The 14635-nt window shown below is 31.2% G+C and overlaps 1 protein-coding gene across 1 annotated transcript; it reads left to right on the plus strand.

Moving 5' to 3' along the window:
- The first annotated feature begins 1114 nt into the window (after positions 1–1114).
- Positions 1115–9129, plus strand: LOC134694964 (probable Bax inhibitor 1). Its single transcript, XM_063556088.1, has 8 exons — positions 1115–1397; positions 2537–2645; positions 3205–3374; positions 4460–4557; positions 4817–4896; positions 5372–5472; positions 7511–7580; positions 8358–9129. Exons 1-8 carry the CDS (start codon positions 1333–1335, stop codon positions 8373–8375), a joined length of 711 nt encoding a protein of 236 aa, XP_063412158.1. The 5' UTR covers positions 1115–1332; the 3' UTR covers positions 8376–9129.
- The last annotated feature ends 5506 nt before the right edge of the window (positions 9130–14635 follow it).

A 14635-nucleotide genomic window follows, 5' to 3' on the forward strand; every position in this document is an offset into this window, starting at 1 on the left:
GGCCTCTAGGTAAATACTGAAACATCATGATCACATGCTCACCCCGTCCCTCCCCTACCCATTATAAAAAGTTCTGGATCCGCCACTAGAGATGACTATATTGGCAGAGCTAGTATATATACATCATAACTTGATGTAACAGTTGCGGATCCAGGGGGAGGGAGGTTCCTGGGGTTAGAACCCCCCTTTTTTGGACGATCAATGCATTTGAATAGGGACATGTAGTGGGAACCCCCCTCTTTTTTGTTCCGTGTCCCTTTTCAAAATGGCTCGATCCGCCCCTGTTTAACATGTGTAATTACAATATAATACATGTCTCTGATTTTGCGGACCATGATAATAGGACTTTTCTTTTCTCTTCATTCAGTTTCAATAAGGCCTTAATATACGTAAAGCTTTAGTTTAAGCAGCGTTCATATATTATATTCCTCCTTATAATTAATGTGTTGCTACTGTTTCAAAAAGTTTTCTTGTGTAGCACCATATGGGAAATTACGGGTTTTTTTCAAAGTTAAAAAAAACTACTTAAAGCACTAGTTTGCTCTTCCTACTTATATTCATGGAAAAAGGCCTTATGGAAGAGCACTATTTCAAGACAATTTTTCCTCAAATATGTTTTCATTATCAATATTTTCGTGAAATTACAAGTGCTTTTTAGGTTAAAATTTTCGTGTGTAAATAGAGGGGGTCAAACTTTTTAAATGTTTTTACTGGGGGGATCAAATGAAAATAGTGAAATATTATGGTTTGGTGGGGTCAAGAAATTTTATATGTTTGATTTCAAAATTACCAGCATCCCTCCCTTCCCAGTTAAAAAAGGATAAGTCCCTCAGTAACATTTTGAATTATAAAAGGTAAAAATGAATTGAGTTATAATTGTTGTCTCGGTGATTTTGTAATGATTATTTTTGTTATTTCTGTTTGCGACATTGTGACATTAACAAAAAAATACTTTTTTAAACTAGATTCGACGAAAATCATTAATGATGAAATGTTTCGGGGTAACCAGAAACATATCGAATTTCGAGAACGTCCCTGATGAATAAAAATCACGTGATTCGTGTGTCGATTTCTGATTGGATTACTTGGCTTTGTTGTAGTCATTTATTTCTCTCCTTTTATAACTGTTGGTTGTAAACTATTATTTTCGAATAAAAAAAATTACCAAAGCCAACGTTTTTATCAATTCTGAATACTTTTACACATATATTGTTATCCAGTTGTATTTCAATGTTGTAAGCGGTTAGAAATTATTTGCAGTGATAGAAGCGATATTATTAACCGACATCTTGAAATTGGAAATCTCCAGACGTCATAAATTTAAAAGACAACATGACAAGCACAAGAAGAAGAAATGATGAATTTTTACCGGCAGCTCTATTTAAATTTGACCATATGTAAGTTAAAACTAAACAAAAACAAATCTGTATCCCATTTAACTCATTTCACAAATGTACAATATACTCAATTTCTAAAAACGAAAGTAAACCTTTTTTTTTTGCGTATGAGGATGCTATTTTTAAACTTAATTGAAGGACGCCTAAATGTACAAAGACAAGTGACCAAGCATTCAAACTTTAAAGGCTAAAAAAATAAACGTGTTTTTTTATGAAAGTATTTTGGTTCTGAAAAAATTAACACCATCTCAGATGGCATTTGTTAGTGTTACTTCTGATTGCAGAAAACCTGTGCATCAGCACATTTGTCATGTGTCATCTTCTAGAATCCTAGCCCTAGGTTTATAAAACTCAAATGCATGTTATGTTTCAAAAAATTAAAAACTTGCATAGATCTATATTATATAAATTTGAGATTGGAAAAGGGGAATATGTCAAATAGAAGACAACAGCCGAAGTCCGCCATTGAGTCTTCAACGCAGGGATAAAATCCTGCATCCACAGGTGGCCTCTAAATAAAATTGTGTTCTACATGTACTAACTCCTGCTTTCTGTGCCTGTGGTTGTTTTTAGAGGTTAAACTGAAATTTGATTATTCCAAGATGATGAAACAAACAGACACCTGAGTTATGATATAATCCATACAGTTGAGATTTTAATTTAGAGGGCATCAATCTTCACTAGCATCTTTTCTTTTTATTTTCTTATTTTTCTTGTTTTTATTAACTTAAACAAACATGACAATTTATGCATTTTCAACATGTTTGCCAATATTGAAAAATCCACAAGTTTAACATGTTTACAACAATCATTATGCCTTGTCCAGAACGAATTACCGTCAAGAACATCTAATTCAATGCCTCAATGTGAAAGACTGTCATTTTACTTTGAGTGCAACATCATCATGGTTGCAATTTGTGATGTTAAAAGCGGCAAGACAACCATATATCTCTGTAAATTTTCGCATGCATTTCTAACAGAGACTGGTTTTTATCTCCTATACATCATGTACATGTAAAATGTACATTTGAACATGACATAAATAAATTTAATATAATTTGATGTTGCTGTCAGAGGTTGAAACAATCATACAATGCTTCTCATTTAAACATGTTAAATATTGCTTTTATAATTTTCAGAGAAAGAAATGTGCAGGAGCATTTGAAGAAAGTTTATGGAACTCTATCTATAGCGATGATAGCTGCAGGTGTAGGTGCCTATGTCCACCTGTTTACTGGTCTTATGAGGGTAGGTATCCTTTAATTTTGTTTACTGGTCTTATGAGGGTAGGTATCCTTTAATTTTGTTTACTGGTCTTATGAGGGTAAGTATCCTTTAATTTTGTTTACTGGTCTTATGAGGGTAGGTATCCTTTAATTTTGTTTACTGGTCTTATGAGGGTAGGTATCCCTTAATTTTGTTTACTGGTCTTATGAGGGTAAGTATCCTTTAATGTTGTTAACTGGTCTTATAAGGGTAAGTATCCTTCTGTTTACTGGTCTTATGAGGGTAAGTATCCTTCTGTTTACTTGTCTTATGAAGGTAAGTATCCTTCTGTTTACTGGTCTTATGAAGGTAAGTATCCTTCTGTTTACTGGTCTTATGAGGGTACGTATCCTTTAATTTTGTTTACTGGTCTTATGAGGGTTAGTATCCTTTTGTTTACTGGTCTTATGAGGGTAAGTATCCTTCTGTTTACTCGTCTTATGAGGGTAAGTTTCCTTTTTCTAGGAACATTTGACGAGAGTAAAGTTTAATTGCACATCATACATGTACATTGGATTATATTTTTCATTACTTCTTACAGGCCGGTTTCCTCACCTCCTTAGCCTCCATTGGACTAATGATATGGTTGGCAATGACACATCACTCAAAAGAGACACAGATGAAGAGAATGGCCATCTTTACAGGTTTTACTTTCTTCAGTGGAATGTCACTTGGTCCAGTCATGGATTGGGTTATAGACATTGATCCAAGGTTTGTAAAATACATTGTTTTGTTGTTAAGAAATAACAGTACAGTATTTGAAGAGTTTCTATTATCAATTAAGGATTTGGCAGTTCAACATGCCATTTTACTGTAGACAATGTCATGAAGTAGATCCTGTCAAATCTAAATTGACAGTGGCAACTATTTGAATACAGTAGGGTAATTTCATTTCCAATGCAATCCTTGAAATGTTTAAAAAACAAACACCATGTACAATGACTGCAATTGTGCATTGAATGTTGTTGCCAATAATGAGTGAGACAAATATCCTCTTAAATCTATAGATGTGCATGTAAGCAACCTTTGATCACTAACACTGTAAGTCTATTGCCTTAAAAAATTAAGAGATGCGGTATGACTTCCAATGAGACAACTATCCACTGAAGTACAATATTATGCATTGTCACTGTATCACCTACAACAATGAGCAAAACTCACACTACTTAGTCAGCCATTGAATTCACCAGATTAAAAAATAATTTGATTTTTCAAAAGACATGTGTGATTGCCAGTAAATCCACAATAAACAATCACACAGGAGTTCACCTCATTTTAATATTGATATTGTTTATATTTTATTTTCAGCATAATAGCAACAGCCTTTATGGCCACTACTGTGGTTGTACACAGGAGTTCACCTCATCTTAATATTAATATTGTTTATGTTTTATTTTCAGCATACTAGCCACAGCCTTTATGGCCACAACTGTGATTGTACACAGGAGTTCACCTCATCTTAATATTAATTTTGTTTATGTTTTATTTTCAGCATAATAGTCACAGCCATTATGGCCACCACTGTGTTTGTACACAGGAGTTCACCTCTGTTTATGTTTTATTTTCAGCATAATAGCCACAGCCTTTATGGCCACTACTGTGATTGTACACAGGAGTTCACCTCTGTTTATGTTTTATTTTCAGCATAATAGCCACAACCTTTATGGCCACTACTGTGATTGTACACAGAAGTTCACCTCTGTTTATGTTTTATTTTCAGCATAATAGCCACAGCCTTTATGGCCACTACTGTGATTGTACACAGGAGTTCACCTCTGTTTATGTTTTATTTTCAGCATAATAGCCACAGCCTTTATGGCCACTACTGTGATTTTTGTCAGTTTTTCCTTGGCTGCATTATACAACACAGACAGAACATTTTTATACATGGGCGGTAAGTAAAAAAAATCTGTTTTAGCAAATACATAAATAAGTATGAAGATACAATTGGAAATTTGTATGTTTACAGATAATTTAGATGAAAAGTTTTTACCATTCTGTTGAAAAATAAAAATGCAAAGAAATCTTATACAATGTTATAAGGTATAATTGTGTTTAGCTTTTCTGTATTATATCTTAACTTTAATAGACACCCACTCTTAATCTACAAGTCATACATTATCCATACACATTATACATGGGTTTTTTTTCAGGATTTCTGATGTCTGGCCTTAGTTGGTTGATGCTGTTGGGATTCATGAACATTTTCTTCCAGTCTCAGATGATTTGGGATGTAAGTTTGTTATATCAATAATTTACCCAGATCTTACCATGTAATCAGGGGGCTCAGTGTCTCCCATGATTTGGGATGTTAGTTTGTTATATCAATAATTTACTCAGATCTTATCATGTTATCAGGGGACATTGCTGGCTAAGAAGATGTGGTAAAATTTCCAATTACATGTTAACTAATCCACAAGAGACCAAAATGACACATAAATTAATATTATGACTGTATTAAAATAAATACTTATTCATTTGTACATGTCATGCATGTACATTTTGTACATGTATTAAACATTTATACATGTTATAATGGGAGTCGGACATTATATTTACCTCTCATTGTACAACATGAATTTTGTTTTGATTCTGGTTGATATTTTAAAACACATTTCCATACATGTGCAGGTTTGGGGTAGGACCTTGAATGCCTAGGCAAAACTCGAAAATAGATGTAAAAAAAATGTTTTTTTTTCTTTTTTTAGTTATACCTTCATGCTGGATTATTGATTTTCTGTGCCTTTGTTCTGTACGACACACAACTTATTGTTGAGAAAAAACGTAATGGAGATGAAGACTTTATCTGGTAATTTATTATTTAATTAACATCTAATTTAAAAAGAACAGTATTAAAAGTTTCTAACATCTTTCAATTTACACATACAATGCACATGATACCCTGGGAAGGCCCTGTGAAATGTATGTAGTTGCCTTCCCTCTGTATTATGTATATTAAAACACACCTCAGTACTATATGGGTCATCTCAAAATACAAATCAATACACACTTCAAATCAACCAACGAAATCAAGTAACCCAGATTAACCAATTAGTAGATGGTTCATATAATCAGTGCACCACTACATAAATCTTAAGGATTACCAGTACTGAAGTTACTAGTTGAAAACTTCCTGTTGCCAATAAGCAATTAGAAAGTCACAAAAGCATTACAAAAAGAAAATTGTACATTATTGCTTTTAGATAATATTTTGTATTAATTCATTAATGATTTTGTGCAAAAACATCACGGCAAAACATACATCTGTATTGTCACACAAATGAAAAAAATGACAAATAACATTATTTAATTGGTATGATTCAGATCAGGGTAAACCCTTCCCTCCTTAAAGATGCCTTTTGATGCATCCCCTTAAATCCATAATGACTCCTGTGTAGTGACTCAGTTGAAACGTTTCTCCTATGAAAAAACTTTATTAGACTTTAATAATAAATTTTTTATCTAATATAAAAAAGGATATTCATGAGAATCTAAGACTGGGATTTCATTGTTGAAATATATTCGTTTTCGCAATGCAATATTATTTTTTTTATTGAAAAAATCCTATGCAAATCAAGTAATTAAAAAAATTATCAATGGAGAAAAGGGTTCAATCTCATTGAAACACCATTTTTAACCGGATTTTTGTGCCAAAATGTTGGTTATTGATTTGGGGATGTACGGTGGTTTGGCGGGTGGCAACCAAATGTTGTCCGTGCATTTACTCATTAACCCTTCAACCAAAGCTTTTCAAATTTTAATATGTTGTTACAGACAACAAAATGAAAGTCAAGTTCAATAATGACGACTTTGACTTTTACCGTTCAGGAGTTATGGTTCTTGATAGATGGAAAAATGGCATTTCCAGTCGTGTTCATGCATTTACTCATGAACTGTTCAACCAAAGCTTTTCAAATTTTAATTTGTTGTTACTGATGACAAAATGGAGGTCAAGTTCAATAATGATGAGTTTGACTTTTACCGTTCAGGAGTTATGGTTCTTGAAAGATTGAAAAATGGCATTTCCAGTCGTGTCCATGCATTTACGCATGAACTGTTCAACCAAAGCTTCCTAAATTTCAATATGTTGTTACTGATGACAAAAGGGAGAACAAGTTCAATAATGACGATTTTTTTGACTTTTACAGTTCAGGAGTTATGTTCTTGAAAGATTGAAAAATGGCTTTTCCAGTCGTGTCCTTGCATTTCCTCATGAACCATTCAACCTAAGCTTTTCAAATTTTAATATGTTGATACTGATGACAAAATAAGCTTTTCAGATTTTAATATGTTGATACTGATGACAAAATGGAGGTCAAATTTGATATTGAAGGTTTTCACTTTCACCGTTTATCAGTTATGGTTCTTGTGATATTGGCAGGATACAAATAAATGTTAATAAATCCAGTTTGCTGTCATTGTGACAGCCTCTTGTTGAGGTTCATTTAGTAAAATTTTCAATTATATTGTATAAATGGAAGCTTTGTGAATTTAAGCATTTCAAAAAGGCATCCTAAGACATGTAGATTTGACAGTAAATATAGCGAATGAAAATAGTTGTTGCATGAAGATGAATAAAAAACAATACACACTTAAGATAAAGACTGTAGACGCATAGTGTTCAATCTACATACACAATCATATTAAAAGTGCAATAACTGATGAAAGATCTGAATATCTATCCTACATGTACATGTTTAGGAAGCAACAATCCATCTATCATTGGGCCAAAATTACATACATTGTTAAATTTTAAATAGATAATGAATCGCAAATGATATTTCTAAACATTTTGTAAGCATGGAAGGTAAAATCAAATTATATTTCTAAACCTATTTTAACTGTAGGCACAGTGTAGATTTGTTCCTGGACTTCATCAACATCTTCCGTAAACTGATGATCATCTTAGGCAAAAAGGTAAGTTAGTAAATGATTAGCCAGTTCAAGAAGATAATGTCTTGTATAGATATAGGAAGATGTGGTATGAGTGCCAATAAGACAACAATGAGACCTTTGCTTACACTAAACAACAAGCTATAAAGGGCCCCAAAATTACTAGTGTAAAACCATTCAAATGGGAAAACCAACCGTCTAATATATATGAAAAAAGAGAAACATGTATAAATTACATAAACAATGTATGGGTTTAATTACCGTTTTTGTGCATAAGAGATATAGCAGTAATCTTTTAGTGACACAGTTTCTTGGATTTATTTTGTGACCCAACATGTTTTCAAATGTTTTAAAATTTCTCTGAACAGAATTAAAACTTATAAAATGCTCTGTTGATGCAGTTAGTAAATTATTAGGAAATCAGCTATGAGAGAGTCCTTTTCAATACTTCAATAACTGATAATATTTACAAGAGGGAACATCATCTATCTTCAGTGGACTGTGAAATTGGGGGGTCAAAACTCCTATTTAGCATTACCATTAGAAAGATCATATCATAGGGAATATGTGTAGTAAGTATCAAGCTGATTGGCCTTCAACTTCATCAAAAACTACCTTGACAAAACACTTAACAACCTGAAGAGGGAGGAACTGAAAATCATAAGGCCCTATGTGGGGAATAATAAGTATGTGACATCCAGCAATAGTTTAGAATCTGAATTCTTCTCTGAATCTGGTGTGTTTTTATAGAACTCTACAAGATTCAATGCAAATTAAAGGAGTTATTTTTTCTCTTTACAGGAAAAGAAGAAGGAGTAAATAAAACAGAAACAGATTGAATTGAAGAACTTTATTTTCTTAATGACATCTGACATCTTTGTGGGAAAGATGCAGAGAAAATACAAAAAAAAATTAAACTTTAACTATTAAACTTCCTTTTTGATTTCATATGTTGTGATACTTTGCTTATTTTGTACACTTGAAATTCTGTCAAAGTTAATTTTTTAAGAATTTTGTATTTACCCAAACAGAAACATCAAATTCAACTTTAATATTTCATCTAGCTGGGATATAAACACAAAGAAATAATTAGTTATCTGCAAGATATTGAAACCCAAAAATCAAGGCACATCATTGGTAAATTGGACACAGCTATTTATAAAAGGTTTCTAGCAGTGTTTACAAATTCTAAAAGAAAAAGAAAAGACAAAGAGAAAGCAAATCTTCGATTTTAACATGAAGAATTTGTTAAAGTGAATAAAAGAAAGAAATTATTTTTTTATTACTAATCCATAGATCTACTACACTTAAAGTTTTATTTTATTTTTTTTGCACTCATGATTGTGTGGTGCATCATGGGTAATTTTCTTAGATCACCAGGCCACTTATTTCATTGTTTAATTGAAACATTGTATAATTCTTCAAAGTTGATGGTTAAATACAACCAAACATTATTTTTGCAACAGCTCTTTATTTACAACTCATGCTTGAAAACAGGCACTTAATATTTTTAAATTGCATAAAATATGAATTGACTATTTATAATTGTAATAAAGCACTGATTGAAATTTTATCTTTATTTATTTAATTTTATTTCAACACAAAATACATTGGTAAAAAGGCCATGAAATATTGCCATCTTCAGCAAAGCAGTTACATTCAGTATTAATGATTGTAGGAATGAGAAATTTAAATGTTGATATCTGAGAAACACAATGCTGTTAAAGATTTAGAATACAGTATTGAAAAATACCACCAAGAAATTAGAAATCTTATGTGTTAAAAAGTATAATCTGCTGGTCTTAGACTTAATTTGAACCAAAAATGTTGAAAATTAGAACATGCTTGAAGGTTGATTTCAGAATGATGTATTTTTTTGCTCATTGATTGATAGAAAAAATGTAAGGTTTCTCAAAGACTACATATATTTTATTTTCAGAATAGATTTTTTTTATTTGTTGTCACAATTATTCTATATACTTCAATGATTTGTAAATAACAGCTGAATAAAGTTTTGTTCTTTTTTGGGAATGCAAATTTTTATCATTGAAATGGTCTACGCATGGAATTTTTACTCCGTACATTTATTTGTAAACTTTAAAGGAATTGTCATAAACCTTTATAGAACAAGTGGTTTTGGAATTATTACACTGTTTACTTTTGTAAAACAAAAATGTACTATCTCAAGTGGGTTATGGTTTCATTTGTTGATAATCATTTATTCAGAAAATTACATTAATAAATTGATATTTAGAATCAAAAATATGTTTGATATTGTCAGGGTATGTTTTTCATTTCAGTTTTGAAAATTGGAAAAGCATTTTTTTTGTAAATTAAGCATGTTTGGAACTTTTTTTTATAATAGTTTGTTAAGAAATGTAATTGTATGTATTAAAGAACAAATATATTTAAGTTGCATGTTAAGTAAAAAAAAATGATTTACCATGTCTGCTTGAAGAGTTTAAATTCCTGATATTAAAACTTGCTTTTGAATGTTAAGTGTATCTTAATATACATTTGTAAGTAAGGCCATCAAATCAACTTTTAATTTCTTATGTACATTTATATCAATTTTAACTGATATATGAGCAGAATTATGGATTAACTGATTTTTGTTTCATTATCATTTGAAATCAATGGGATGAAAATGATCCAGTTATCCTGCTTCGTTCAACAAGTTATACATGAGAAACTGAAGGTTAACTTTGCATGGCCTCATTGTTAAATGTTTTTCTTTTCATATTTTATGTTCCCTTTGTTCAATACAAGAGTATATAATTATATAATCATTGTTTGCTTTGCCAATCATTTTGTTTTATATTATAGTTTTGAGGACAAATATTTCGTGGTGAATATTTTATTTACATTTGGTTAAGTTTATAGAGTTGTTATCTCCCCTTGGTTTTTTTTTTTTTTATAAATTCTAAAATATAAGACCATTTCAACTTTAACCACTAAACATTTGTTTCCTGCAGAATTATAATATCTGTCATTGTTTATTATGGTAATAAAAATTGTAAAAAAAAATACTATATCTTTCTTTTAAGCTTTTAAAATCATAATTTGATCTTTTGTCCATCGCAAAAATAGCATTGTTGGTGTGCAAGATTACATGATGAAAGTTGAAATGAATAAGAGTTATATAGGCATGTAACTGAAAGAATCTAAAACATTGGAATGCATTGTTACCACTCTACCCTGATAACTTGTACAAGCTTAATTGGAGAATACCGTTGATACTCTCCCAAAAAATTAAAATCCTGACAAAAGTCTTGAAATTCTTATAATTTTATGCCCTAATGTGAATTAGGGGTCATCCATAATTGTCAACCATTTTCCAAAGTGTACAAAACATACACTTTTTCAGACCTCCCACCCTCCCATAAAAAGTGTACATCAACCATTTTCAGATTTCAAGACAAGAAGCAATCATTTTTAATTAAAAAAAAATGTCCTGCCTATCATAGTTTAGTTTAATATAGAAATTTGCATTGGAAAAAAAATGAAACATATCGGACTGTTTTATATAGATTATTTGGTGATAAAAAAAAGTGTACGGTAAAAATGTTGATTTTAAACACCCTCCCCCCAAGTGTACGTTTTGTACACTTTGGAAAATGGTTGACAATTATGGATGACCCCTTACTTACATAGTCATTTAATATCTGTTGGAACTAGATTTGTTTTGCCTCTGATTCAAGCACTTAGCTTAATACTAATATGAGTCAAAGAAGTGTTTGTAAAAGCAGTTATATAGTTTGTAACTATTCTGGTCTATTCATCAACAGTAAAAAGTTACTTATAAAAAAGAAGATGTGGTATGATTGCCAATAAGACAACTTTTCACAAAAGACCAAAATGACACAAGCATTACGGTAACAATTATAGGTCACCGTACGGCCTTCAACAATGAGCAAAGCCCATACTGCATAAAGTCAGCTATAAAAGGCCCCGAAAAGACAATGTAAAACAATTCAAACGAGAAAACTAACGGCCTTATTTATGTAAAAAAATGAACGAAAAACAAATATGTAACACATAAACAAATGACAATCACTGAATTATAGGTTCCTGACTTGGGACAGGCACATACATAAATAATGTGGAGGGATTAAACATGTTGGCAGGATCCCAACCCTCCCCCTAACCTGGGACAGTGGTATAAAAGTACAACATAAGAATGTTGCTTCTTCAAAGTTGTACTATTCTTTAAAATGTGTCTAACGGTCTGATCTACATCAAACCCTTTTTATACGATCGCAAAAATTGAATTTTTTTTTGCCCCACCTAGGATAGTAGAGAGGCATTATGTTTTCTGGTCTGTGCGTCCGTTTGTCTGTCCGTCCGTCTTTTCCGCTTCAGGTTAAAGTTTTTGGTCAAGGTAGCTTTTGATGAAGTTGAAGTCCAATTTACTTCAAACTTGGTACACATGTTCCTTATGATATGATCTTTCTAATTTTAATGCCAAATTAGAGATTTTACCCGAATTTCAAGGTCCACTGAACATAGAAAATGATAGTGCAAGTGGGGCATTCGTGTACTGAGGACTAATTCTTGTTTGGTCGTATATTGGTATCACGTTGGCGTCGTTATCATCGTCCGAAGACTTTTAGTTTTCGCACTCTTACTTTAGTAAAAGTGAATAGAAATCTATGAAATTTTAACACACAGTTTATGACCACAAAAGGAAGGTTTGTGTTGACCCATTGGTGGCATTCAGCTGTTTTCTGCTCTTTGGTTGGATTGTCTTTTTATCATCATCCCCATTTCCATTCTCAATTTTATATAGCAATACAACATAAGCTCTAGAGCTTTTTTCTGACATACATATATGTTATAGGTGACATTGAAAGCAATAAGAAACTGTTTTACAGGTAAAATAAGAATCAATTCAAGCTGAAATGTTCCTTAGGTATAATATTAACCTTATTAACAGGTAAAATAAGAATCAATTCAAGCTGAAATGTTCCTTAGGTATAATATTAACCTTGTTAACAGGTAAAATAAGAATCAATTCAAGCTGAAATGTTCCTTAGGTATAATATTAACCTTGTTAACAGGTAAAATAAGAATCAATTCAAGCTGAAATGTTCCTTAGGTATAATATTAACCTTGTTAACAGGTAAAATAAGAATCATTTTGCTTTACCATTTCGCGGGTAGGTTAATGCTGTTTCAAATCATTTTTGACGATTTTAGTCGATTGCATCGAAATCTCATCTATTACGTCATTTTCGAAACTATTCGAATTTTGATTGGCTAGATCGGACGTTGGGAGAATTTGATATGGAGTGGTGATTTTTTGGCTACACCGAGATCAAAGATTTATCAACTTGTTGTTTTTCGACAACATCATTGCGACAATTACAATATCTTCAAACATGACCGTTGTTCCCTTGAACACTTACAGTTTTGAGTAAGAAAATCGCCAAAAACTAAGATTCATCAACGTCCATGTTTAGCTTGTCACGTCACACTCATTATCATCAGCTGTTGAGCACCTTGTCAAAGAAGTCGGCACATGGAAATAACAATGGAAAGGAGGATTTTGCATACATTTTGAGGTAAATATGTTGTAAATTGTAACTCTTTATCAACGGTACCCATTTCTTCTCATTGAATTTGTTGAAGTGAATCAAAACATTCATAATTCGTCATTTATTTCGATAACCGACGACGAAAACCGTTGACCTATGAACACAAGTGCCTATGAATCAATCAATGAAGCAATAAAATTAGCTAAATGGAAAAAATGCTCGGAGAAAGATTGTTTTAATATTAGTTATAGTACACTTGATTTTTCCCGATTTTTCCCATGCCACCTGTTACATAATAATTACCTCCCCCCTTTAATTCCCCATTGGTTCAGTGTATGCAATAAATTAAAACTATTCATTTATGTATAAATAGCTTCTTAACTTTGGTAGTAAGGGTGCACCCCCTATATTATCATATATACCCAGTCTACCTCTCCTTAATAGGCTTAGTCATTTTTTTTTATACTTTTATACACCACCCACACAAAGTCCACAAATGAACAGGGTTGGTGTTTTTACATGTTAAAAAAAGAATGACATTGTTTCAATTCAGAATTATTTTTTTTAATTGTGATTTAACTTAAGGATGAATGTTTATAAATATAAAACTTGGATTTGTTTCACAAATAATATTTATATATTTATTGACATTTCTAAGTTTATGAGAAAAAAACAGTCACACAAAGACAAAGAAATTAAAAATGCATGTACAAACAAATAAAAGGTACTATTAAGTCATATTTCATTTAACAGGCTACTGAGATTTTACAAAATGAGAGAATTGCCAATTTGGCTCTTCTCAGTTAATATATTATCTAATTTAATTTTTAGTTAAAGATATGAAAATTTTAGATTGATCACCACTTTCATTCAATTGACATTTTAAAGACTATTTAGTTCTTGTAGGATTTGCTTGATAACTATTAAAATGTTATAATCCAAATAAGTGACTTTAAAATTTGTCAATCTACATTGATGTAAATGTTTCAATATCATACAGATTAAATACTTAACAGTTTTTTTTTTTAATATTTGCCACTGGACGTTAAGCAACCAACAATCAATCTTTTTTTTTTTAAATATCTCCTTTATTGCCTATTTCCTACATGTTTTAAAAAAATCTTTTGGTGTGTTTATTGCTTTTAAAGTTTTGGTTATGCAATTTTATATTTGTCTTTTGCAGAATTTGTATTCACTGGGTTTTCTACTGCTTCCAAGTGACTTGACATGTAGGAAGTCTGCATTATCATGTAAGCATTCAAATATTATATTATTGTTACTGACACTTATTTTATAGTCACTTGAAGTGATATGAAAGCTATCTAAAGATTAATTGCTTATGAGTTTAGATTAATCTGTCTTTAATTATATTTATGTGTTAAGAAAGTAAACAAACATGGCAATTATTTTATTACAAACATGTAAGTTTACTATTGGTTTTACCAACCAAAGCTGATACTAAGGGCTTAGGCTATTAAGCTTACTAAAATTTGATTATATTGAAGTTCTCTTTTTGTAACAAAACAAGAATAAGATGATTTTT

The sequence above is a fragment of the Mytilus trossulus genome, chromosome 13, assembly GCF_036588685.1.
Source record: "Mytilus trossulus isolate FHL-02 chromosome 13, PNRI_Mtr1.1.1.hap1, whole genome shotgun sequence".
Classification (NCBI taxonomy): domain Eukaryota; kingdom Metazoa; phylum Mollusca; class Bivalvia; order Mytilida; family Mytilidae; genus Mytilus; species Mytilus trossulus.